General features: G+C 41.7%; 1 protein-coding gene across 1 annotated transcript in view; it reads right to left on the bottom strand.

Annotated features, from left to right (window-relative positions):
* Positions 1 to 26843, bottom strand: part of Ufd4 (ubiquitin fusion-degradation 4-like) — a 497787-nt gene that overhangs the window by 15763 nt on the left and 455181 nt on the right. Inside the window, exons 31-35 of the mRNA XM_071676899.1 lie at positions 26611 to 26825; positions 22405 to 22490; positions 15435 to 15568; positions 13474 to 13627; positions 12116 to 12696 (exon numbers count right to left, since the gene is read on the bottom strand). Of these exons, the coding sequence (XP_071533000.1) occupies positions 12116 to 12696; positions 13474 to 13627; positions 15435 to 15568; positions 22405 to 22490; positions 26611 to 26825 (1170 nt within the window). The remainder of the gene's footprint in view (positions 1 to 12115; positions 12697 to 13473; positions 13628 to 15434; positions 15569 to 22404; positions 22491 to 26610; positions 26826 to 26843) is intronic.

The following is a 26843-nucleotide window of genomic DNA, read 5'->3' as shown; positions in this document are numbered from 1 at the left end:
ATTAGGGGTAACCATGAGGCAGTTCTGACCACAACAGTCTTTGTACAGATAAGTAAGTCTGACAGTGTAATCTAATGTTTGGCAATGAAACAAGAGTAAAGCAAAAGTGTGTATGGAGAATCAAGAAAGAGTTCCAAGGGACTTTGATATTACATACAAACTGGCTGATGAGGAAATTGGAGTTAATGAAGAGAAATCTCAACAAATATAAGGGCCTTGCAAGGAAAGAACTGGAGAATGAAATAAACATCAAAAATCTGAGAATTTCTGCAAGTGAACACTAATGTTTGGGAAACACTAAACAGATAGTGCTTTCAAGCCAATCAATAAGTGTGATGGTACTAAAAACAACCGCAATAAGACATGTACTAGATTAGATACTGAAAATATGATACAACAGTTGGAAAAAGCGATGAAAAAAGTGATTATGTAATGTGGTAAATGAGCACGTTAAAAGAGTAGAGCTGAGACACAACACAAAGAGGAGATATAATCATGGAAACTATAAAAAAGTAAGCAATTTCTTTGGTAAACATAGATCAGAGAATGGAGTTCAATTGCCATGCATGATGATCTAAAATATTTACAAGGAGTATTCCAGAAACATTCAAAAGAGTATTAAAACTCATGGCTGAGGACAACACCAGATGAAAATAGAATACAATGGCACCTGTAGAGTAGCTGCAGAAAAAAGAGCATCATACAACATGCAAAATACACGATGAGATGAGATGAGGAGAGTTGGCCAATATAAATGCCATTCTACATATATGTCAAGCATGGCATGTTATGGAAAAATCTCATTACAGGTACACATAGATAGGTATTGCCTAGTTGTACAGTGCTACCACACCATTCAAAATTTAACAAATAAAGCACTACTTATTCTTGACAAAGAACAAGGCCATCCCAAAAACCTGAATGGGATGAATTTTGCGATGAATGAAAATGTTAGGGTGGAGATATTCCCTAAAAATACAACTTCCTTGCTTCAGCCTATGAATCAGGATGTGGGCATCACTAATTTTTTTTTTTTTATTTATCATACTTTGTCGCTGTCTACCGCGTTAGCGAGGTAGCACAAGGAAACAGACGAAACAATGGCACAACCCACCCACATACACATGTATATACATACACATCCACACACGCACATATACATACCTATACATTTCAATGTATACATTTTTTAATTTTTTTTATTTTGCTTTGTCGCTGTCTCCTGTGTTTGCGAGGTAGCGCAAGGAAACAAACGAAAGAAATGGCCCAACCCACAGCCATACACAATGTATATACATACACGTCCACACATGCAAATATACATACCTATACATCTCAATGTACACATATATATACACACACAGACACAATCATATATACCCATGCACACAATTCACACTGTCTGCCTTTATTCATTCCCATCGCCACCTCGCCACACATGGAATACCATCCCCCTCCCCCCTCATGCGTGCGAGGTAGCACTAGGAAAAGACAACAAAGGCCACATTCGTTCACACTCGGTCTCTAGCTGTCATGCAATAATGCCCGAAACCACAGCTCCCTTTCCACATCCAGGCCCTACACAATTTTCCATGGTTTACCCCAGACGCTTCACATGCCCTGATTAAATCCACTGACAGCACGTCAACCCCGGTATATCACATCGATCCAATTCACTCTATTCCTTGCCCTCCTTTCACCCTCCTGCATGTTCAGGCCGCGATCACACAAAATCTATTTCACTCCATCTTTCCACCTCCAACTTGGTCTCTCACTTCTCCTCGTTCCCTCCACCTCCGACACATATATCCTCTTGGTCAATCTTTCCTCACTCATTCTCTCCATGTCCCCAAACCATTTCAAAACACCCTCTTCTGCTCTCTCAACCACACTCTTTTTATTTCCACACATCTCTCTTACCCTTACATTACTTACTCGATCAAACCACCTCACACCACACATTGTCCTCAAACATCTCATTTCCAGCACATCCACCCTCCTGCACACAACTCTATCCATAGCCCACGCCTCGCAACCATACAACATTGTTGGAACCACTTTTCCTTCAAACATACCCATTTTTGCTTTCCGAGATAATGTTCTTGACTTCCACACATTCTTCAAGGCTCCCAGGATTTTCGCCCCCTCCCCCACCCTATGATTCACTTCCACTTCCATGGTTCCATCCACTGCCAGATCCACTCCCAGATATCTAAAACACTTTACTTCCTCCAGTTTTTCTCCATTCAAACTTACCTCCCAATTGACTTGACCCTCAACCCTACTGTACCTAATAACCTTGCTCTTATTCACATTTACTCTTAACTTCCTTCTTTCACACACTTTACCAAACTCAGTCACCAGCTTCTGCAGTTTCTCACATGCATCAGCCACCAGCGCTGTATCATCAGCGAACAACAACTGACTCACTTCCCAAGCTCTCTCATCCACAACAGACTTCATACTTGCCCCTCTTTCCAAAACTCTTGCATTCACCTCCCTAACAACCCCATCCATAAACAAATTAAACAACCATGGAGACATCACACACCCTTGCCGCAAACCTACATTCACTGAGAACCAATCACTTTCCTCTCTTCCTACACGTACACATGCCTTACATCCTCGATAAAAACTTTTCACTGCTTCTAACAACTTCCCTCCTACACCATATATTCTTAATACCTTCCACAGAGCATCTCTATCAACTCTATCATATGCCTTCTCCAGATCCATAAATGCTACATACAAATCCATTTGCTTTTCTAAGTATTTCTCACATACATTCTTCAAAGCAAACACCTGATCCACACATCCTCTACCACTTCTGAAACCACACTGCTCTTCCCCAATCTGATGCTCTGTACATGCCTTCACCCTCTCAATCAATACCCTCCCATATAATTTGCCAGGAAAACTCAACAAACTTATACCTCTGTAATTTGAGCACTCACTCTTATCCCCTTTGCCTTTGTACAATGGCACTATGCACGCATATATATATATATATATATATATATATATTTTTTTTTTTTTTTTTTTTATACTTTGTCGCTGTCTCCCGCGTATTGCGAGGTAGCGCAAGGAAACAGACGAAAGAAATGGCCCAACCCCCCCCATACACATGTACATACACACGTCCACACACACAAATATACATACCTACACAGCTTTCCATGGTTTACCCCGGACGCTTCACATGCCTTGATTCAATCCACTGACAGCACGTCAACCCCTGTATACCACATCGCTCCAATTCACTCTATTCCTTGCCCTCCTTTCACCCTCCTGCATGTTCAGGCCCCGATCACACAAAATCTTTTTCACTCCATCTTTCCACCTCCAATTTGGTCTCCCTCTTCTCCTCGTTCCCTCCACCTCCGACACATATATCCTCTTGGTCAATCTTTCCTCACTCATTCTCTCCATGTGCCCAAACCATTTTAAAACAATCTCTTCTGCTCTCTCAACCACGCTCTTTTTATTTCCACACATCTCTCTTACCCTTACGTTACTTACTCGATCAAACCACCTCACACCACACATTGTCCTCAAACATCTCATTTCCAGCACATCCATCCTCCTGCGCACAACTCTATCCATAGCCCACGCCTCGCAACCATACAACATTGTTGGAACCACTATTCCTTCAAACATACCCATTTTTGCTTTCCGAGATAATGTTCTCGACTTCCACACATTTTTCAAGGCTCCCAAAATTTTCGCCCCCTCCCCCACCCTATGATCCACTTCCGCTTCCATGTTTCCATCCGCTGACAGATCCACTCCCAGATATCTAAAACACTTCACTTCCTCCAGTTTTTCTCCATTCAAACTCACCTCCCAATTGACTTGACCCTCAACCCTACTGTACCTAATAACCTTGCTCTTATTCACATTTACTCCCAACTCTCTTCTTCCACACACTTTACCAAACTCAGTCACCAGCTTCTGCAGTTTCTCACATGAATCAGCCACCAGCGCTGTATCATCAGCGAACAACAACTGACTCACTTCCCAAGCTCTCTCATCCCCAACAGACTTCATACTTGCCCCTCTTTCCAGGACTCTTGCATTTACCTCCCTAACAACCCCATCCATAAACAAATTAAACAACCATGGAGACATCACACACCCCTGCCGCAAACCTACATTCACTGAGAACCAATCACTTTCCCCTCTTCCTACACGCACACATGCCTTACATCCTCGATAAAAACTTTTCACTGCTTCCAACAACTTGCCTCCCACACCATATATTCTTAATACCTTCCACAGAGCATCTCTATCAACTCTATCATATGCCTTCTCCAGATCCATAAATGCTACATACAAATCCATTTGCTTTTCTAAGTATTTCTCACATACATTCTTCAAAGCAGGGAATACGTGGGAAGTATTCTTAAACCCCTATCCCCAGGGATATATATATATATATATTTTTCTTTCTTTCGTACTATTCGCCATTTCCCGCATTAGCGAGGTAGCGTTAAGAACAGAGGACTGGGCCTTTGAGGAAATATCCTCACCTGGCCCCCTTCTCTGTTCCTTCTTTTGGAAAATTAAAAAAAAAAAAAAAATGAGAGGGGAGGATTTCCAGCCCCCCGCTCCCTTCCCTTTTAGTCGCCTTCTACGACACGCAGGGAATACGTGGGAAGTATTCTTTCTCCCCTATCCCCAGGGATAATATATATATATATATATATATATATATATATATATATATATATATATATATATATATATATATTTTTTTTTCTTTTATACCTCGTCGCTGTCTCCCGCGGTTGCGAGGTAGCGCAAGGAAACAGACGAAAGAAATGGCCCGACCCCCCCCATACACATGTACATACACACGTCCACACACGCAAATATACATACCTACACAGCTTTCCATGGTTTACCCCGGACGCTTCACATGCCTTGATTCAATCCACTGACAGCACGTCAACCCCTGTATACCACATCACTCCAATTCACTCTATTCCTTGCCCTCCTTTCACCCTCCTGCATGTTCAGGCCCCGATCACACAAAATCCTTTTCACTCCATCTTTCCACCTCCAATTTGGTCTCCCTCTTCTCCTCGTTCCCTCCACCTCCGACACATATATCCTCTTGGTCAATCTTTCCTCACTCATTCTCTCCATGTGCCCAAACCATTTCAAAACACCCTCTTCTGCTCTCTCAACCACGCTCTTTTTATTTCCACACATCTCTCTTACCCTTACGTTACTTACTCGATCAAACCACCTCACACCACACATTGTCCTCAAACATCTCATTTCCAGCACATCCATCCTCCTGCGCACAACTCTATCCATAGCCCACGCCTCGCAACCATACAACATTGTTGGAACCACTATTCCTTCAAACATACCCATTTTTGCTTTCCGAGATAATGTTCTCGACTTCCACACATTTTTCAAGGCTTCCAAAATTTTCGCCCCCTCCCCCACCCTATGATCCACTTCCGCTTCCATGGTTCCATCCGCTGACAGATCCACTCCCAGATATGTAAAACACTTCACTTCCTCCAGTTTTTCTCCATTCAAACTCACCTCCCAATTGACTTGACCCTCAACCCTACTGTACCTAATAACCTTGCTCTTATTCACATTTACTCTTAACTTTCTTCTTCCACACACTTTACCAAACTCCGTCACCAGCTTCTGCAGTTTCTCACATGAATCCGCCACCAGCGCTGTATCATCAGCGAACAACAACTGACTCACTTCCCAAGCTCTCTCATCCCCAACAGACTTCATACTTGCCCTGGGGATATACATATACATATCCCTGGGGATAGGGGAGACAGAATACTTCCTACGCATTCCTCACGTGTCGTAGAAGGCAACTAAAGGGGACGGAAGCGGGGGGCTGGAAACACTCCCCTCCTTGTATTTTAACTTTCTAAAAGGGGAAACAGAAGAAGGAGTCGCAAGTGGAGTGCTCAAACTCCTCGAAAGGCTCAGATTGGGGTGTCTAAATCTGTGTGGATGAGAAAAAAGGGGAGATAGGTAGTATGTTTGAAGAAAGGAACCTGGGTGTTTTGGCTCTGAGTGAAACGAAGATTAAGGGTAAAGGGGAAGAGTGGTTTGAGAAGGTCTTGGGAGTAAAGTCAGGAGTTAGTGAAAGGACAAGAGCAAGGGAAGGAGTAGCACTACTCCAGAAACAGGAGTGGTGGGAGTATGTGATAGAGTGTAAGAAATTAAACTCTAGATTGATATGGGTAAAACTGAAAGTTGATGGAGAAAGATGGGTGATTATTGGTGCATATGCACCTGGGCATGAGAAGAAAGATCATGAGAGGCAAGTGTTTTGGGAGCAGCTGAGTGAGTGTGTTAGTAGTTTTGATGCACGAGACCGGGTTATAGTGATGGGTGATTTGAATGAAAAGGTGAGTAATGTGGCACTTGAGGGAATAATTGGGGTGTTGTAAATGGAAATGGTGAAGAGCTTGTAGATTTATGTGCTGAAAAAGGACAGGTGATTGGGAATACCTGGTTTAAAAAGAGAGATATACATAAGTATACGTATGTAAGTAGGAGAGATGGCCAGAGAGCATTATTGGATTACGTGTTACTTGATAGGCGTGCGAAAAGGAGACTTTTGGATGTTAATGTTCTGAGAGGTGCAACTGGAGGGATGTCTGATCATTATCTTGTGGAGGCAAAGGTGAAGATTTGTAGAGGTTTTCAGAAAAGAGAGAGAGAATGTTGGGGTGAAAAGAGTGATGAGAGTAAGTGAGCTTGGGAAGAAGACTTGTGTGAGGAAGTACCAGGAGAGACTGAGTACAGAATGGAAAAAGGTGAGAACAAAGGAGGTAAGGGGAGTAAGGGAGGAATGGGATGTATTTAGGGAAGCAGAGATGGCTTGCGCAAAAGATGCTTGTGGCATGAGAAGCGTGGGAGGTGGGCATATTAGAAAGGGTAGTGAGTGGTGGGATGATGAAGTAAGATCATAGGTGAAAGAGAAGAGAGAGGCATTTGGACTATTTTTGCATGGAAATAATGCAAATAAAAGAAAGAGGCAGGAGGTCAAGAGAAAGGTGCAAGAGGTGAAAAAGAGGGCAAATGAGAGTTGGGGTAAGAGAGTATCATTAAATTTTAGGGAGAATAAAAAGATGTTTTGGAAGGAGGTGAATAAAGTGCATAAGACGAGGGAACAAATGGGAACTTCAGTGAAGGGGGCTAATGGGGAGGTGATAACGAGTAGTGGTGATGTGAGAAGGAGTGAGTATTCTAAACGTTTGTTGAATGTGTTTGATGATAGAGTGGCAGATATAGGGTGTTTTGGTAGAGGTGGTGTGCAAAGTGAGAGGGTTAGGGAAAATGATTTGGTAAACAGAGAAGAGGTAGTAAAAGCTTTGCGGAAGATGAAAGCCAGCAAGGCAGTGGGTTTGGATGGGATTGCAGTGGAATTTTTTTTAAAAAGGGGGTGACTAATGTATTGTTGACTGGTTGGTAAGGTTATTCAATGTATGTATGACTCATGGTGAGGTGCCTGAGGATTGGCGGAATGCTTGCATAGTGCCATTGTACAAAGGCAAAGGGGATAAAAGTGAATGCTCAAATTACAGAGGTATAAGTTTGTTGAGTGTTCCTGGGAAATTATATGGGAGGGTACTGATTGACAGGGTGAAGGCATGTACAGAGCATCAGATTGGGGAAGAGCAGTGTGGTTTCAGAAGTGGTAGAGGATGTGTGGATCAGGTGTTTGCTTTGAAGAATGTATGCGAGAAATACTTAGAAAAGCAAATGGATTTGTATGTAGCATTTATGGATCTGGAGAAGGCATATGATAAGAGTTGATAGAGATGCTCTGTGGAAGGTATTAAGAATATATGGTGTGGGAGGCAAGTTGTTAGAAGCAGTGAAAAGTTTTTATCGAGGATGTAAGGCATGTGTATGTGTAGGAAGAGAGGAAAGTGATTGGTTCTCAGTGAATGTAGGTTTGAGGCAGGGGTGTGTGATGTCTCCATGGTTGTTCAATTTGTTTATGGATGGGGTTGTTAGGGAGGTGAATGCAAGAGTTTTGGAAGGAGGGGCAAGTCTGCAGTCTGTTGTGGACGAGAGAGCTTGGGAAGTGAGTCAGTTGTTGTTCGCTGATGATACAGTGCTGGTGGCTGATTCATGTGAGAAACTGCAGAAGCTGGTGACTGAGTTTGGTAAAGTGTGTGAAAGAAGAAAGCTGAGAGTAAATGTGAATAAGAGCAAGGTTATTAGGTACAGTAGGGTTGAGGGTCAAGTAAATTGGGAGGTAAGTTTGAATGGAGAAAAACTGGAGGAAATAAAGTGTTTTAGATATCTGGGAGTGGATTTGGAAGTGGATGGAACCATGGAAGCGGAAGTAAATCATAGGGTGGGGGAGGGGGCGAAAATTCTGGGAGCGTTGAAGAATGTGTGGAAGTCGAGAACATTATCTCGGAAAGCAAAAATGGGTATGTTTGAAGGAATAGTGGTTCCAACAATGTTATATGGTTGTGAGGCATGGGCTATGGATAGAGTTGTGCAGAGGAGGGTGGATGTGTTGGAAATGAGATGTTTGAGGACAATGTGTGGCGTGAGGTGGTTTGATCGAGTAAGTAATAAAAGGGTAAGAGAGATGTGTGGTAATAAAGAGAGTGTGGTTGAGAAAGCAGAAGAGGGTATTTTGAAATGGTTTGGTTACATGGAGAGAATGAGTGAGGAAAGATTGACAAAGAGGATATATGTGTCAGAGGTGGAGGGAACAAGGAGAAGTGGGAGACCAAATTGGAGGTGGAAAGATGAAGTGAAAAAGATTTTGAGTGATCGGGGCCTAAACATGCAGGAGGGTGAAAGGCGTGCAAGGAATAGAGTGAAATGGAACGATGTGGTATACCGGGGTCGATGTGCTGTCAGTGGATTGAACCAGGGCATGTGAAGCGTCTGGGGTAAACCATGGAAAGTTCTGTGGGGCCTGGATGTAGAAAGGAAGCTGTGGTTTCGGTGCATTATTACATGACAGCTAGAGACCGAGTGTGAACGAATGTGGCTTTTGTTGTCTTTTCCTAGCGCTACCTCGCAGACATGAGGGGGGTGGGGGTTGTTATTCCATGTGTGGCGAGGTGGCGATGGGAATGAATAAAGGCAGACAGTATGAATTATGTACATGTGTATATATGTATATGTCTGTGTGTGTGTATATATATGTATACGTTGAGATGTATAGGTATGTATATTTGCATGTGTGGACGTGTATGTATACACATGTGTATGCGGTTGGGTTGGGCCATTCTTTCGTCTGTTTCCTTGCACTACCTCGCTGACGCGGGAGATAGCGACAAAGCAAAATAAATAAATAACGTACACAGATATATGCATATATACACATGTACATACTTCATACTTGCTGCCTTCATTCATTCCCGTCGCCACCCCGCCACAAATGAAATGACACCCACCTCCCCCTGCATGCACACGAGGTAGTGCTAGGAAAAGACAACACAGGCCACATTTGTTCACCCTCAGTCTCTAGCTGTCATGTATAATGCACCGAAACCACAGCTCCCTTTCCATGCTTTACCCCAAACGATTCACATGGCCTGGTTTAATCCACTGATAGCACATTGACCCCAGTATACCACATCATTCCAAGTCGCTCTATTCCTTGCATGCCTTTCACCCTCCTGCATGTTCAGGCTCCGATCGCTCAAAATCTTTTTCATTCCATCCTTCCACCTCCAATTTGGTCTCCCACTTCTCCTCGTTCCATCCACCTCGTGACACATATATCCTCTTGGTCAATCTTTCTTCACTCATTCTCTCCATGAGACCAAGCCATTTCAATACACCCTCTTCTGCTCTCTCAACCACACATCTCTCTTAACCTTTCATCACTTACTCGATCAAACTACCTCACACCATACAGTGTCCTCAAACATCTCATTTCCAACACATCCACCCTCCTCCGAAAAACCCTACCTATAGCCCACACCTAGCATCCATATAACATTGTTGGAACCACTATTCCTTCAAACATACCCATTTTTGCTTTCCGAGATAATGTTCTCGCCTTCCACACATTATTCAACGCTCCCAGAACTTTCGCCCCCTCCCCCACCCTGTGACTTACTTCCGCTTCCCTGGTTCCATCCACAGCCAAATCCACTCCTAGATATCTAAAACACTTCACTTCCTCCAGTTTTTCTCCATTCAAACTTACCTCCCAATTGACTTGTCCCTCAACCCTACTGTACCTAATAACCTTGCTCTTATTCACATTTACTCTCAGCTTTCTTCGTTCACACACTTTACCAAACTCAGTCACCAGCTTCTGCAGTTTCTCACCCGAATCAGCCACCAGCGCTGTATCATCAGCAAACAACAACCGACTTCCCAAGCCCTCTCATCCACAACAGACAGCATACTTGCCCCTTTCTCCAAAACTCTTGCATTCACCTCACCCCTTTCTACAAAACTATTGCATTCACCTCCCTAATTTATACCGTTTAAATCTGGCATTCCAAGGGTACTGGAGACTGGTATCCCAGAACTTCAATTTTAAGTAAACCCCAATTGCTACCTTAGTCTGCACTATTCAAAAGCTAATTAAGGAAAAACCTGATTACAATTAAAGGGGAAACCACAGAGAGGTCTGTAGAGCTTGGTTGTGGATAAGAGGACTGTGGTCACGAGAATGGATGTGAGTGAATGAGGCCTTTTCTTTGTCTGTTCCTGGTGCTACCTTTACTTAAGCAAGAAATGGCAAACATGAAAAAGAATTAGCCTAAGCCAGGTACCCACTTTCTCCAAAGGGAGGATGAACAGTTAGGTTGACAGTGAACACTGCTACAAACAGGACTTGAACTGATGTGCTTGATCCTACACAGCCCATGAACGAACCATGGGTAAGGAGTAAGTTCAGAGTAAATGCAAATAAAAGCAAGGTTATTAAGTTTAGCAGTGAAAAGCGACAAGCTATTTGGTGTGAGTTTAAATGGAGAGAACATGGAGGAAGTGGGGCGCTTTAAAAACACTGTAACGATGGGAGCAGAAGCGAGCCATAAGGTGGATGAGGTGGGTGGGTGGGTGTGGGGGGGTCTTGGGTGTACTGAGTGGTCACTGTTTTTCAGAGCAAAAATAAGGGCCTTTGACAAAAGTGTAAAGGGTAAGATGAATGCGCTGGAAATGTGCCTGAGGACAACAGGTGGTGAAAGGAAGAGTGATTGAATAATTAATGATAGGCAAGAGTGACGCGTGGTAACTACAGAGTATGTACGAGAGAACTGAGGAGGGTACACTGAAATGGTCAGGTCACATAGAAGATAAATGAAGAAAGTATGGGTACACATGTCAGGAGCAAGGAAAAGGGGGAAATCAATGAATAGGTGGGAGAATGAAGTGAAAGATGTTTTGATGGCATTTTTATGGCAGGAAGGTGTGAGGCTTGCAAAGGATTGAATGAACTGGCACACTGTGATTTACAGGGGATAATGTGCTCTCAATGAGCTTAACCAGGAAATATGAAGTGGTGAAAGGAAACCATAGACTGTGGGGTAGAACACCTATGAAAACCTGATAAGGTAAAGGTCTGTGGGGTCTGACTATGGATAGTGTGCCGTGGTTTTGGTACAAATGAAGCCGTTTCTATGTCTGTACCTGGCACTACCTCAACTAATGCATGAAATGAACATGAAATCTTTTTTGAAAACTCAAACTTGTATACTAAAAATAAAACTAATGTTTGGGTTATAATTCATCTACTCTACTATCAGGTTCCCTCTGCATACAATTCTCAAAATTCAGAAAATTTTGAAATCTGACCATTGCCTGACCCTGAAAATGCCAGAAGTGAAAAAAGAAATCTGTAGTACAACTTTTAGACCTTGTTCTGTTTACACACAGTATATGATTATATGTGCATATGATTTCATGAAAACTTATAAGGCTTGTTTCAATATGTCTGGTGAACTGTATAGCATGGAAGCAAGCCTACCCTAGAGGGTGAAACATCCCTACCACTTGTCAGCCTACAGGATTCATGATGAGAACTATGTTCTTGAAAATTCCTGAAAAAAGATGCATTCCTATATGCTCTTCATACACCTAATGTAAAGAGGGGACAGTTACAAATGATAATCACAATACTTACCATGGCTGAGTATCAGCAATGCGATATTTTGGAGGGTCTAGTTCCAACTCTTTCTCACTCTCTTCACTTATTATGGAAGAAGTCATGATGTCCTCTTCTACAGGCAAGGAAGAAAGTCCTTTAGGCTTAAAGGAAATTCCAGCAATGCTACGGTCCTTCACATTAGCAAACTCACCATGACACATGAGTTTGAGGAAAGGACGAGACAAAGGCAGGTCAACTAGTCTATTGTCCTGTAAAGTCTTTGCCAAGAATATCCCCAAGAAGTGAAACAGCTCAACAACTTTATCACAAACTGTGCTATCTTGAGGAAGTGGGGCTGGAAAGAGACCTCCCTGTCGGCAGATGTAGTAACCAGGGGGTCTAGTCTGCGAGTCCCCAGTACCATTACCACCATCTAGTGCTGGGGGAGTGATAGGGTCAGCTGTCTGGTCATCACACAGCCACATGGCTAAATCTGCTCGTTGCAATTCTCCAGCAACAAGGGCATAAAATTCTAGAGTAGGACCAAGACCAGTGCCTTCTTCATCACGAAATTCAACTTCTAATATGGACTTGCGGCTTGCATGGACACGCATCACCTGCAATAGAATGAATATCATAATATCATTTTTGACTCGACACACACAGCAAAGCTGTTACTGACATGAATCATTCTGAAGTCATCTATGTACATCATGCTCCCATTTACATGCAGTGTATTGTATGGATAGGGGCATCATTTATAGGATTCAATTTGCTGAATTCAAAACCCCAGTCCCAACCCTATGGCTGGGCTTTACTTTTAAACATATATATCAAAGTTTGGACATGCTTCTTGCACCTACTGCACTTACATTTTTTCCATTCATCAGGGCTCTCAAAACATCTCCAATTTTCCTTCCTAAGAAGCTCAGTTCTCAGTTTAGCTACCCCACAACTATTCTTACTCCCAAAAACCTAAACCGATCCAAAAACATATCTTTCAAAAACTATAACCTACATTTACCTTCAGTAACTTTTACAATCCTCCAAAGCAAAACCAAGTGACTGAAATATCATTCCATGTAATCTTATTCAGATAGATAACAGCATCATCCTAATATTACTTTGATTTTATGATACCATTTTCTCTTCTTTTCAAACTTATTTGCTTAGCATTTCCCACATAATCAAGACAAGCCTTAAAGGAAAAATCCACGCTTAGCTCCTTCCTGTTCCTTCTTTTGGGAACCAGTAACACAGAAGGGGTAAGATTTTCAACTTCAGCTCCTACCCAACTTAACTGCCTTCTACAAAACACAGGAGATACATGGATCACACTCACACTTCCCTATCTCTTGGCATAATATCATTTTCTGTAAACAAGAAGCATGTACCTGCTGGGCCCACTGAAGAAGATTGGAACCACGGGGCACTGTCACTCTCTCATGCTTAAGACGTCCCACACGGTACTCATGAGGGTCATCTCTTCTCAACCCTCCACGTCGCTCAACACTTACATCTCGTTGACTTTGTAGCCATACTAATGATCTGAAAAATAATCATAAGCATATCCATTTTTTTCTGTCTTTCCCACTTTAGTACAGTTGTGTGAGGAACAAATAAACATTGGCAATGTTTGTACAAAGGTTTACTTTAACCACTTTCCAGGCCACACAGTTCAAACCATAGACAGCATGCGACCCCCTACCTTCCATATATCACATCACTCTTACCTCTTTTATTTAATGCACGCCTCTCTCCCTCCTCCATACACAACTCTAAACATCCCTAAGCTCCTTTACTCCATCTTTCCAACTCCTCAGTTTTTCCTTTCTCTTAAAAGTTTATAAACCCTCTCTATCAGTCTATCTTCGCAAATCCTCTGCATATGCTTAAATCACTTGTTGGAGGTAATAATACGATAAACCCTAATCCTAAAAGGTTTCATGTTTGAAATGATACAACTTGAAATGTAGCAAGTCACAACACTGATGTAAATGAGTAATTGTTAGGCAAAGGTTAATTTTATCAAGCATGTTTCAAAACCTATTCTGAGGTCTTATAAGTTCCTCAATAAGTTCTGGCAATAGTAATAATTTTCTTCTTCTTTCATAACCTTAGCAGCAACCAAAAACATTCAGGTGTGACTCCAAGTCCTCCTGAGAAGTCATTCATATACATCATGAAGAGCAACAATCCTAAGACGAAGCCCTACAGCACAACAATGGTAACCCCCATCCACTTTAAGGTTTCTCTAATACGAGTCCTCTGTTCCCTTCCATTATCTGATAAAGAAGTCTCCCCATTACACCTGCCTGAAAATCTAGCTTCTACAACAATCTCCTTTTACTTATATCTATTTATTATACTTTGTCGCTGTCTCCGGCGTTAGCGAGGGAGCGCAAGGAAACAGATGAAAGAATGGCCCACCCCACCCACAACCACATGTATATACATACACGTCCACACACGCACATATACATACCTATACATCTCAAAGTTTCTTTTCTTTCTTTCAAACTATTTGCCATTTCCCGCATTAGCAAGGTAGCGTTAAGACCAGAGGACTGGGCCTTTGAGGGAATATCCTCACCTGGCCCCCTTCTCTGTTCCTTCTTTTGGAAAATTAAAAAAAAACGAGAGGGGAGGATTTCCAGACCCCCCCTCCCTCCCCTTTTAGTCGCCTTCTACGACACGCAGGGAATACGTGGGAAGTATTCTTTCTCCCCTATCCAAAGGGATAAAACATCTCAACATATACATATATATACACACACACAAATATACATATATACACATTCACATAATTCATACTGTCTGCCCTTACTCATTCCTGTCGCCACTCTGCCACACATGAAATGACAACCCACTCCCCCCGCATGTGCACAAGGTAGCACTAGGAAAAAACAACAAAGGCCACATTCGTTCACACTCTGTCTCTAGCTGTCATGTAAAATGCACCGAAACCACAGCTCCCTTTCCACATCCAGGCCCCACAGAACTTTCCATGGTTTACCCCAGACGCTTCATATGCCCTGGTTCAATCCATTGACAGCACGTCGACCCCGGTATACCACATCATTCCAATTCACTCTATTCCTTGCACGCCTTTAACCCTCCTGCATGTTCGGGCCCTGATCCCTCAAAATCTTTTTCACTCCATCTTTCCACCTCCAATTTGGTCTCCCACATCTCCTCGTTCCCTCCACCTCTGACACATATATCCTTTTTGTCAATCTTTCCTCACTCATTCTCTCCTATGTGATAATACACCAAATACCTTATGACTGCTTAGAAAAACAGTCCACTTCTTCAAAGTGAAGCTCAATCACACATACAACTGTGTTTTTCCTACCTTTCTGGACCAAAAGCTGTGCAATTGAAGTAGAGATGCCTCGTTTCAAATGGGAAGAGCATTGGAGTAGCATAAGTCAAGTCTTCACACCATGATGGTAATGCACCACAAGCTAACACAACAGCTTCACCAACCTGAAGAGAGTTGATATCAATGCAGTGAGGTAATTACAAGTACTGAAACATCACATACAATTCTAAAGGAGTATTATTGATAAAATTTGATTCTAAACCAATAAAAATAATTCCAAAGCTTCCTAAATATTTCATTTTTCAGAAAAATCTAATGAAAACACCCAATGGAAACTATCACATTGTATGAAGATGAAGCTGTTGTTTGCAAAACCAGGTTTGAGAGTTTAGCAAAACAAAAGGGTCATTTCTTGATGTATGTATGAAGATGATGTTAAAATCATATATAAGATTGCAATTCTTTTTGAAAAAGAAGTTACATCAAAATATCAAGACAAAAAGGAGAAGAATTAGAAGCTAATAATTTGTTTTTGTACCTGGGAATAACCTGCAAGGACAGCAGCGCAAAAAATAATGATGGGAGTTATAGCCCCCAAGAGAGCAAACCATCATTCTCCCTTCTTCACTCTGTTTATTCCCCACTCCGCTTCCCTTTCCTCTTGTTTTGCATTGTTTACTCCTCACTCCTCTTCCCTTTCCTCTTGTTTTGCTTACAATAACACAGAGTGCAGCCTACAAATGAGAGCTTTTGCCTCAACCCCTCCCCAACAGCTATTTGTTTTAGTAATGGAGCTAACCCTTTTCACCTGCTGAAGCAGCACAACAGCCCTATGGGTTTGGCCTCTTACCCCTTAGGTACATTTCTTTGTTAACACTCATCCCTTGTTCCCTAGCCCTCAAAATCCATCCTTCTTTTACCTTTTCATGCGATCACAGGTCAAGGAAACTTTTCCCTTCCCCTGTAAGCTAAGCATGTGAATATCTATTACAAAAGAAAGGCATACATGGAAATAATGCAAATGTGAACGGATACAGTCTGCCTTGGCTGTGCTGAGGTGTTCAATACACTTAACTATAGAACTTTGTGAAAAATGTAGCAAAGCAAAACAAAAGGAAATTCCTTAGTAAACAGAATATCTAATGTAATAAGATACAGAACTATGCCTGATATGGAGGACGTTCTATTAGGAGCGCCACAGGGGTCAGCATTACCTTCTATAGTGTTTTACCATTATGATATACAATACCGACAAAGATGATAACATCTTATTATGAAAAAAAATGATGGGAACCGAGGAAATGGGATGACATCAAAACTGGCATTAAGACAAATTTTATATATAGATGGATAGAGGGAAACTTCATGAAACTTAAATCAGGAATAGTATGAATAACTAAACGCTGGAAAAATCTGCGATACAGAAATTTCACCTTATGAGGGTCCAGAGGAAAAGAAATTGATAATTAAAGGAAATTTAGATATCTGAGTGATAAAAAAAAATCTTAAATCTGGTATCACAATGTGTACTAGCAATGAGAGTGATGATTATTTTCAGCAATGAGAAAAAGTATATCTCTATTTTCATCACTCAATTCCTAGTTTACTGGGTGGATTAGGTACATTAAGCTTCTGTACCATTAGTCAAAGACATCCTTAACCTGAATCTCAGGATACTGTCTCCATAATTCTAACTCCAAGAGAATCTAGGGCTTTCTGAAGTGAATTTTCCCGTTCTCTTGCTACTTCCTTCACCATCCTAATGGTTCGCCTATTGTTCAATATAGATATCTATTCCGAATCACTGTAGCTGTAAACATATGTTATCACTAAAAGCTTCCTTCTGACAGTAATTTAGCCCTTTGAGATATTTTCTATAATCTAATGAAATCCCCTCATAAAAGAGGGTCAATCCCCCAATCTCAATCTTCGGTCACTCCTTGCTATTGTATATCTTACTGGGTAGAGTAAGGTTAGACAAAATCTTTTTTAGGTAAGCTTTCTGGACCATAACAAAAGCAAACATACAGTGGGAGTGTGAGGAACATCTGGAATACAGGAAATGTTGAAATTAACCAAAGAATCATGAGAGGAAATCCAAGTACCATATGGTGCAACTTTATCATTAAGAAAGACACCTACAAAATTATGATATAAAGGAGAGATAGGTAGTATGTTTGAGGAAAGGAACCTGGATGTTTTGACTCTGAGTGAAACGAAGCTCAAGGGTAAAGGGGAAGAGTGCTTTGGGAATGTCTTGGGAGTAAAGTCAGGGGTTAGTGAGAGGACAAGAGCAAGGGAAGGAGTAGCAGAACTCCTGAAACAGGAGTTGTGGGAGTATGTGATAGAATGTAAGAAAGTAAATTCTCGATTAATATGGGTAAAACTGAAAGTTGATGGAGAGAGATGGGTGATTATTGGTGCATATGCACCTGGGCATGAGAAGAAAGATCATGAGAGGCAAGTGTTTTGGGAGCAGCTGAATGAGTGTGTTAGTGGTTTTGATGCACGAGACCGGGTTATAGTGATGGGTGATTTGAATGCAAAGGTGAGTAATGTGGCAGTTGAGGGAATAATTGGTATACATGGGGTGTTCAGTGCTGTAAATGGAAATGAAGAGCTTGTAGATTTATGTGCTGAAAAAGGCCTGGTGATTGGGAATACCTGGTTTAAAAAGCGAGATATACATAAGTATACGTATGTAAGTAGGAGAGATAGCCAGAGAGCGTTATTGGATTACGTGTTAATTGACAGGCACATGAAAGAGAGACTTTTGGACGTTAATGTGCTGAGAGGTGCAACGGGAGGGATGTCTGATCATTATCTTGTGGAGGCTAAGGTGAAGATTTGTATGGGTTTTCAGAAAAGAAGAGTGAATGTTGGGGTGAAGAGGGTGGTGAGAGTAAGTGAGCTTGGGAAGGAGACTTGTGTGAGGAAGTACCAGGAAAGACTGAGTACAGAATGGAAAAAGGTGAGAACAATGGAAGTAAGTGGAGTGGGGGAGGAATGGGATGCATTTAGGGAATCAGAGATGGATTGCGCAAAAGATGCTTGTGGCATGAGAAGAGTGGGAGGTGGGTTGATTAGAAAGGGTAGTGAGTGGTGGGATGAAGAAGTAAGATTATTAGTGAAAGAGAAGAGAGAGGCATTTGGACGATTTTTGCAGGGAAAAAATGCAATTGAGTGGGAGATGTATAAAAGAAAGAGGCAGGAGGTCAAGAGAAAGGTGCAAGAGGTGAAAAAGAGGGCAAATGAGAGTTGGGGTGAGAGAGTATCATTAAATTCTAGGGAGAATAAAAAGATGTTCTGGAAGGAGGTAAATAAAGTGCGTAAGACAAGGGAGCAAATGGGAACTTCAGTGAAGGGCGCAAATGGGGAGGTGATAACAAGTAGTGGTGATGTGAGAAGGAGATGGAGTGAGTATTTTGAAGGTTTGTTGAATGTGTTTGATGATAGAGTGGCAGATATAGGGTGTTTTGGTCGAGGTGGTGTGCAAAGTGAGAGGGTTAGGGAAAATGATTTGGTAAACAGAGAAGAGGTAGTAAAAGCTTTGCGGAAGATGAAAGCTGGCAAGGCAGCAGGTTTGGATGGTATTGCAGTGGAATTTATTAAAAAAGGGGGTGACTGTATTATTGACTGGTTGGTAAGGTTATTTAATGTATGTATGACTCATGGTGAGGTGCCTGAGGATTGGCGGAATGCGTGCATAGTGCCATTGTACAAAGACAAAGGGGATGAGAGTGAGTGCTCAAATTACAGAGGTATAAGTTTGTTGAGTATTCCTGGTAAATTATATGGGAGGGTATTGATTGAGAGGGTGAAGGCATGTACAGAGCATCAGATTGGGGAAGAGCAGTGTGGTTTCAGAAGTGGTAGAGGATGTGTGGATCAGGTGTTTGCTTTGAAGAATGTATGTGAGAAATACTTAGAAAAGCAAATGGATTTGTATGTAGCATTTATGGATCTGGAGAAGGCATATGATAGAGTTGATAGAGATGCTCTGTGGAAGGTATTAAGAATATATGGTGTGGGAGGCAAGTTGTTAGAAGCAGTGAAAAGTTTTTATCGAGGATGTAAGGCATGTGTACGTGTAGGAAGAGAGGAAAGTGATTGGTTCTCAGTGAATGTAGGTTTGCGGCAGGGGTGTGTGATGTCTCCATGGTTGTTTAATTTGTTTATGGATGGGGTTGTTAGGGAGGTGAATGCAAGAGTTTTGGAAAGAGGAGCAAGTATGAAGTCTGTTGTGGATGAGAGAGCTTGGGAAGTGAGTCAGTTGTTGTTCGCTGATGATACAGTGCTGGTGACTGATTCATGTGAGAAACTGCAGAAGCTGGTGACTGAGTTTGGTAAAGTGTGTGAAAGAAGAAAGTTAAGAGTAAATGTGAATAAGAGCAAGGTTATTAGGTACAGTAGGGTTGAGGGTCAAGTCAATTGGGAGGTAAGTTTGAATGGAGAAAAACTGGAGGAAGTAAAGTGTTTTAGATATCTGGGAGTGGATCTGGCAGCGGATGGAACCATGGAAGCGGAAGTGAATCATAGGGTGGGGGAGGGGGCGAAAATCCTGGGAGCCTTGAAGACTGTGTGGAAGTCGAGAACATTATCTCGGAAAGCAAAAATGGGTATGCTTGAAGGAATAGTGGTTCCAACAATGTTGTATGGTTGCGAGGCGTGGGCTATGGATCGAGTTGTGCGCAGGAGGATGGATGTGCTGGAAATGAAATGTTTGAGGACAATGTGTGGTGTGAGGTGGTTTGATCGAGTAAGTAACGTGTGGAAATAAAAAAAGCGTGGTTGAGAGAGCAGAAGAGGGTGTTCTGAAATGGTTTGGGCACATGGAGAGAATGAGTGAGGAAAGATTGACCAAGAGGATATATGTGTCGGAGGTGGAGGGAACGAGGAGAAGTGGGAGACCAAATTGGAGGTGGAAAGATGGAGTGAAAAAGACTTTGTGTGATCGGGGCCTGAACATGCAGGAGGGTGAAAGGAGGGCAAGGAATAGAGTGAATTGGAGCGATATGGTATACCGGGGTTGACGTGCTGTCAGTGGATTGAATCAGGGCATGTGAAGCGTCTGGGGTAAACCATGGAAAGCTGTGTAGGTATGTATATTTGTGTGTGTGGACGTGTATGTATATACATGTGTATGGGGGTGGGTTGGGCCATTTCTTTCGTCTGTTTCCTTGCGCTACCTCACAAACGCGGGAGACAGCGAGAAAAAAAAAAAATCTAGACCAGATTCATCAGTGGGTAGGAGTCATTATATTCCCTTTGCATTGAAGAGTGCCTGATTCTTACAGACTGAGTGGTAACTAGATGAAGGTAGTGTTTCCACAAGGCATACCTGGTCCCTAGTCAATATGGATTCAACAACAGTCCTTAAGGCTGAAGTAATGCCTCTGTACCTATAGTAATGACTTTTTATGAGGTACTCTGCATACAAAGAAACATCGTGTGGAAAGGCAGTAATTATCTAATGGATAATGAAAAATTATGAGTAATCCACTGAGCATTTTTTTTCATACATATTCGCCTTTTCCTGCAACAGCGAGGTAGCATTAAAAACAGATGACTGAGCCTTAGAGGAAATATCCTCACTTGGCCCCCTTCTCTGTTCCAGTCTTCATCACTCCCAAAGCCTTCACCCCCTCCCCCACTCTGTGACACTTCCGCTTCCATGGTTCCATTTACTGCTAAGTCCACTCCCAGATATCTAAAACACTCCACTTCCTCCAATTTTTCTCCATTCAAACTTATATCCCAATTAACTTGCCTCTCAATCCTACTAAACCTAATAACCTTGCTCTTATTCAAATGTACTCTCAACTTTCTTTCACACACTTTTCCAAACTCAGTCACCAACTTCTGCAGTTTGTCATGCAAATCAGCCACCAGAGCTGTATCATCAGCGAACAACAACTCTCTCATTTCCTAGGCCCTCTCATCAACAGACTGCATACTCCCCCTCTCTCAAAAGCTCTTGCATTTACCTCCCTAACCACCCCATCCATAAACATATTAAACAACCATGGGGACATCACACACCCCTGCCGCAGACCGGCCTTCACTGGGAACCAATCACTCTCCTCTCTTCCTACTTGTACACAAGCCTTACATCCTTGGTAAAAACTTTTCACTACTTGTAGCAGCTTACATCCCACACCACATACTCTTAAGACATTCCAAAAAGCATCTATATCAACCCTATCACATGCCTTCTCCAGATCCATAAGTGCTACATACAAATCCATCTGTTTCCCTAAGTATTTCTCATACACATTTTTTCGAAGCAAACAACTGATCTATATATCCTCTACCACTTATGAAACCACACTGCTCTTCTCCAATTTGATGCTCTGTACATGCCTTCACCCTCTCAATAAATACCCTTACATATAATTTCCTAAACTTATGCCTATGTGGTTTGAACACTCATTTTATCCCCTTTGCCTTAGGACAATGGCACTTTGCACACATTCCGCCAATCCTCAGGCACTTAACTATGATCCATACATACAGAGAACATCTTTACCAATCAATCAATAACACAGTCACCCCCTTTCTTAATAAATTCTACTGCAATACCATACAAACCCGCCGCCTTGCTAGATTTCATCTTCCACAAAGCTTTCACTACCTCTTCTCTCTTAACCAAACAGAGCATTTCTACCGTACCATAAATGGTGTTTACAATGGAAATGGGAGGGGAGGTGCTGTTAGAACTAAGGCGACAGCATGTGATGTGATGACTGCAATGTAAGTAAAACTGTGTTGCAATAGTGATGATATTAATTTTTGGTGAACATTTACAGTAAGTACTTTTCCAAACTTTCAAAGCATTTTAAGAGTGAAGGTCATTTAGGCATATCCTGAAGTATACAAAACAACAAAGGGTTGAACATAAAGGCCACATAAAAACATATAAAAAAAAATATTTGAAGGAATTTCTCTGCCTCACTGTATGATTATACTTGTCATTTAAATCATAAAGCTTTTAACTTACCTGTTGGACTAGCTTGTTTCCAACTTTTTTAGATTCGAACTCCTCACGTCGAACCCCAAATGAATCCACAGCCTGGCCAGATTTATCTACAAGAAGAGCAAAACAAATTATTTCACACAATCATGAATATCAATTACATCATGGCTAACATGAAAACACTTAAAGTTATATCAATAAAATTAAAGTAATTATCAAACAATTTTCAATCAATAACAATCCAATCTAGTCTATTGAACTGTTTTCATTAACTCCATTTTCACTTGGATATATTTGTTCAATTTAACTCAAAGTTATGGATACAATTTTGGGAAAAATGTTTTACTTCAAAGGACTCAATGTACTTATTCTTCAACACAACTGTTAACACTCGGAATGATTTACTAAATGGAGCAATAGAAAGCAGCATCATAAGTACGTTTAAGAAATAACTGATAAATAATTCCCTTCAAATCCACGACAGACATTATTTTCACCTTCTCGCTACATGTAAAGTTAAAAGATACTTCTCTTAAACTCACCTGTATACCTTTTTGCTCCTATTTATTTATTTATTTATTTTGCTTTGTTGCTGTCTCCCACGTTTGCGAGGTAGCGCAAGGAAACAGATGAAAGAAATGGCCCAACCCACCCCCATACATATGTATATACATACACGTCCACACACGCAAATATACATACCCATACATCTCAATGTACACATATATATACACACACAGACACATACATATATACACATGCACACAATTCACACTGTCTGCCTTTATTCATTCCCATCACCACCTCGCCACACATGGAATAACATCCCCCTCCCTCCTCATGTGTGCGAGGTAGTGCTAGGAAAAGACAACAAGGGCCCCATTCGTTTACACTCAGTCTCTAGCTGTCATGCAATAATGCCCGAAACCACAGCTCCCTTTCCACATCCAGGCCCCACACAACTTTCCATGGTTTACCCCAGACGCTTCACATGCCGATTCAATCCATTGACAGCACGTCGACCCCGGTATACCACATCGATCCAATTCACCCTATTCCTCGCCCGCCTTTCACCCTCCTGCATGTTCAGGCCCCAATCACTCAAAATCTTTTTCACTCCATCTTTCCACCTTCAATTTGGTCTCCCACTTCTCCTCGTTCCCTCCACCTCCAACACATATATCCTCTTGGTCAATCTTTCCTCACTCATTCTCTCCATGTGCCCAAATCATTTCAAAACACCCTCTTCTGCTCTCTCAACCACACTCTTTTTATTTCCACACATCTCTCTTACCCTTACATTACTTACTCGATCAAACCACCTCACACCACATATTGTCCTCAAACATCTCATTTCCAGCACATCAACCCTACTGCGCACAACTCTATCCATAGCCCACGCCTCGCAACCATACAACATTGTTGGAACCACTATTCCTTCAAACATAGCCATTTTTGCTTTCAGTGACAATGTTCTTGACTTCCACACATTCTTCAAGGCTCCCAGGATTTTCGCCCCCTCCCCCACCCTATGCTCCCCCACTTCTGCTTCCATGGTTCCATCCGCTGCCAGATCCACTCACAGATATCTAAAACACTTTACTTCCTCCAGTTTTTCTCCATTCAAACTTACCTCCCAATTGACTTGACCCTCAACCCTACTGTACCTAATAACCTTGCTCTTATTCACATTTACTTTTAACTTTCTTCTTTCACACACTTTACCACAATTACAACTTTTAATGGTCTGTTGCTGTTTGAATTCCTTTGTATTCCTCTTTAAATTCATGATGCAATGGTTTGCTAATTTATTGTCTAAAAGACACAGAATCCTGCACCCTGGATTTAGGACATTCTGGGAGATGAGGAACCGTGGAACAATCAACGTTTTCCTCATAATGATATGAAATATAAGGATTTTGCTTCTCTTCCAAAAGCCTACAGTTACATGCAATTCAGAAGAGAAAGAGTCCTACACATGATTCAGCACCCAAGAATTCTCTACACTAGATTAAGGAGAAAGCCTTGCATTGGAAGAAATATGGTAAGTGACTGGAGTGGATGAGCCTCCTATTGAATCTCTCAAGAAAGGAAATGACAGTGTTCCTGGCTTCTTTGTCAGGATTTTCAAAGTATGAATGCATGGCTAAAAGTAAGTGCCCAAGGACTGGCAGAGTGCCTCTACATATACAGTACCATTACATAAAGGTAATAGAGAAGTAAGTAAATACACAAATTACAGAGGTATAAATATGTTAAGTATACCTAGTGGTGATTTGATAGAGTGGTGGTAAACACAAGACATCAGAGTGGGAGGAGTAAAGAGACTTTAGGAGCGTTTGTGGATGTCTGGACAAGGCATTTGCTTCATGAGAAGAATTTGTACTTTGAAAGCATTTATGGATCTGGTGACAGCACATGCTAGGGTTAACATGAAATCTCAAAACTAGACATCAGCTTCTGCAGTTTCTCACTAGAGGCTACCATTAAGGCCTTGTCATCTGCAAAAAGCAACTGACAGCCTCCCTGGCCTCCCTTGCCCCTAGCACACTGTGGACTTACCCCTCTTTATGAAGATATTTGCATTTACATCTCTTACCAATTCATCCATACACAGAATAAACAACTATGGTGACATTACACTCCATTGATGCTGACCTAACTTCACCTAGAACCAGTCTATCTCCTCCCTTTCTACTTACATGTGCCTTACTCCCCAAGTCAAAACTCTTCATTGTATTTAATACTTTTTCCTTATCCCCAGTATTTAGAGAACCTTCCACAAGGCCTCTCCATCAACCATCCCATATGCTTTCTCCAGATTCATAAATGCCATGTCTAATTCACTCTCTTTCTCAATATATTTCTGACATTTTCTTCCCATGAAAAACTGGTACACTGGTATGACTAAAAGTGATGTTGATAAGAGCTAGGAATTCTACAGTGAAGTTTTATATGGATGGGTGTTAACAGTGCTATTTATTTGCATGAAACCTTCGCACAGATAAGGAAAAGATCTAGAGAAAAGAAACAACTGTACCACTTCAATCAATAACAACTGTACCACTTCAATCAATTTCTTGAAGAAGGAATTGCATATATTGTTAAAATCAACTAAAATCATGTTATTTCTTTTTATTTATTTATTATACTTTGTCGCTGTCTCCCGCGTTAGCGAGGAAGCACAAGGAAACAGATGAAAGAATGGCCCAACCCACCCACATACACACGTACGTACATACACATCCACACACGCACATATACATACCTATACATCTCAACGTATACATATATATATATGCACACAGACATATACATATACATACATGTACATAATTCATACTGTCTGCCCTTATTCACTCCCGTCGCCACCTAGCTACACATGAAATGACAGCCCCCTCCCCCAGCATGTGTGCGAGGTAGAGCTAGGTGAAGACAACAAAGGCCACATTCGTTCACACTCAGTCTCTAGCTGTCATGTATAATGCATCGAAACCACAGCTCCCTTTCCACATCCAGGCCCCACAAAACTTTCCATGGTTTACCCCATACGCTTCAAATGCCCTGGTTCAATCCATTGACAGCACGTCGACCCTGGTATACAACATCGTTCCAATTCACTCTATTCCTTACACCCCTTTCACCCTCCTGCATGTTCAGGCCCCGATCGCTAAGAATCTTTTTCACTCCATCTTTCCACCTCCAATTTGGTCTCCCACTTCTCCTCGTTCCCTCCACCTCTGACACATATACCCTCTTGGTCAATCTTTCCTCACTCATTCTCTCCATGTGACCAAACCATTTCAAAACACCATCTTCTGCTCTCTCAACCACACTCTTTATTACCCCACATCTCTCTTACCCTTTCATTACTTACTCAATCAAACCACCTCACACAACATATTGTGCTCAAACATCTCATTTCCAGCACATCCACCCTCCTCCGTACAACTCTATCTATAGCCCACACCTCACAACCATATAACGTTGTTGGAACCACTATTCCTTCAAACATACCCATGCTTTCCAAGATAACATTCCCGATGTCCATACATTTTTCAAAACTCGCAGAACTTTACCCCCTCCCCCATCCTATGATTCACTTCTGCTTCCATGGTTCCATCCGCTGCCAAATTCACTCCCAGATATCTAAAAACACTTCACTTCCTCCAGGTTTTCTCCATTCAAACTTACCTCCCTTAACTACAGTTAAAATAAAAAATATTAGACCTTTATCCTCATGTGCCAATATGTAGAGTTGGCGCAGAAGCTGTAGCACATCTTCAACAGATGGATCACCAGTTGTTAAGGAGCTGGTAGGTAGGGTTGAACTACTTGAGGGCTCAGTCAAGATGTTGGTTCGTGAATTGCGACGGTTAAGGTGTTGAACACCAGAGGTTTCTCCTTCAGTTCCTTCATCTTCTCGAGCCTCTCCATACACAAGCCTGAGAGATAAGAGTCCA

This window comes from Panulirus ornatus, chromosome 23 (assembly GCF_036320965.1).
Source record: "Panulirus ornatus isolate Po-2019 chromosome 23, ASM3632096v1, whole genome shotgun sequence".
Taxonomy (NCBI): domain Eukaryota; kingdom Metazoa; phylum Arthropoda; class Malacostraca; order Decapoda; family Palinuridae; genus Panulirus; species Panulirus ornatus.
The sequence above is the reverse complement of the archived record's forward strand: the minus strand, read 5'-3'. Positions and strand labels throughout refer to the sequence as shown.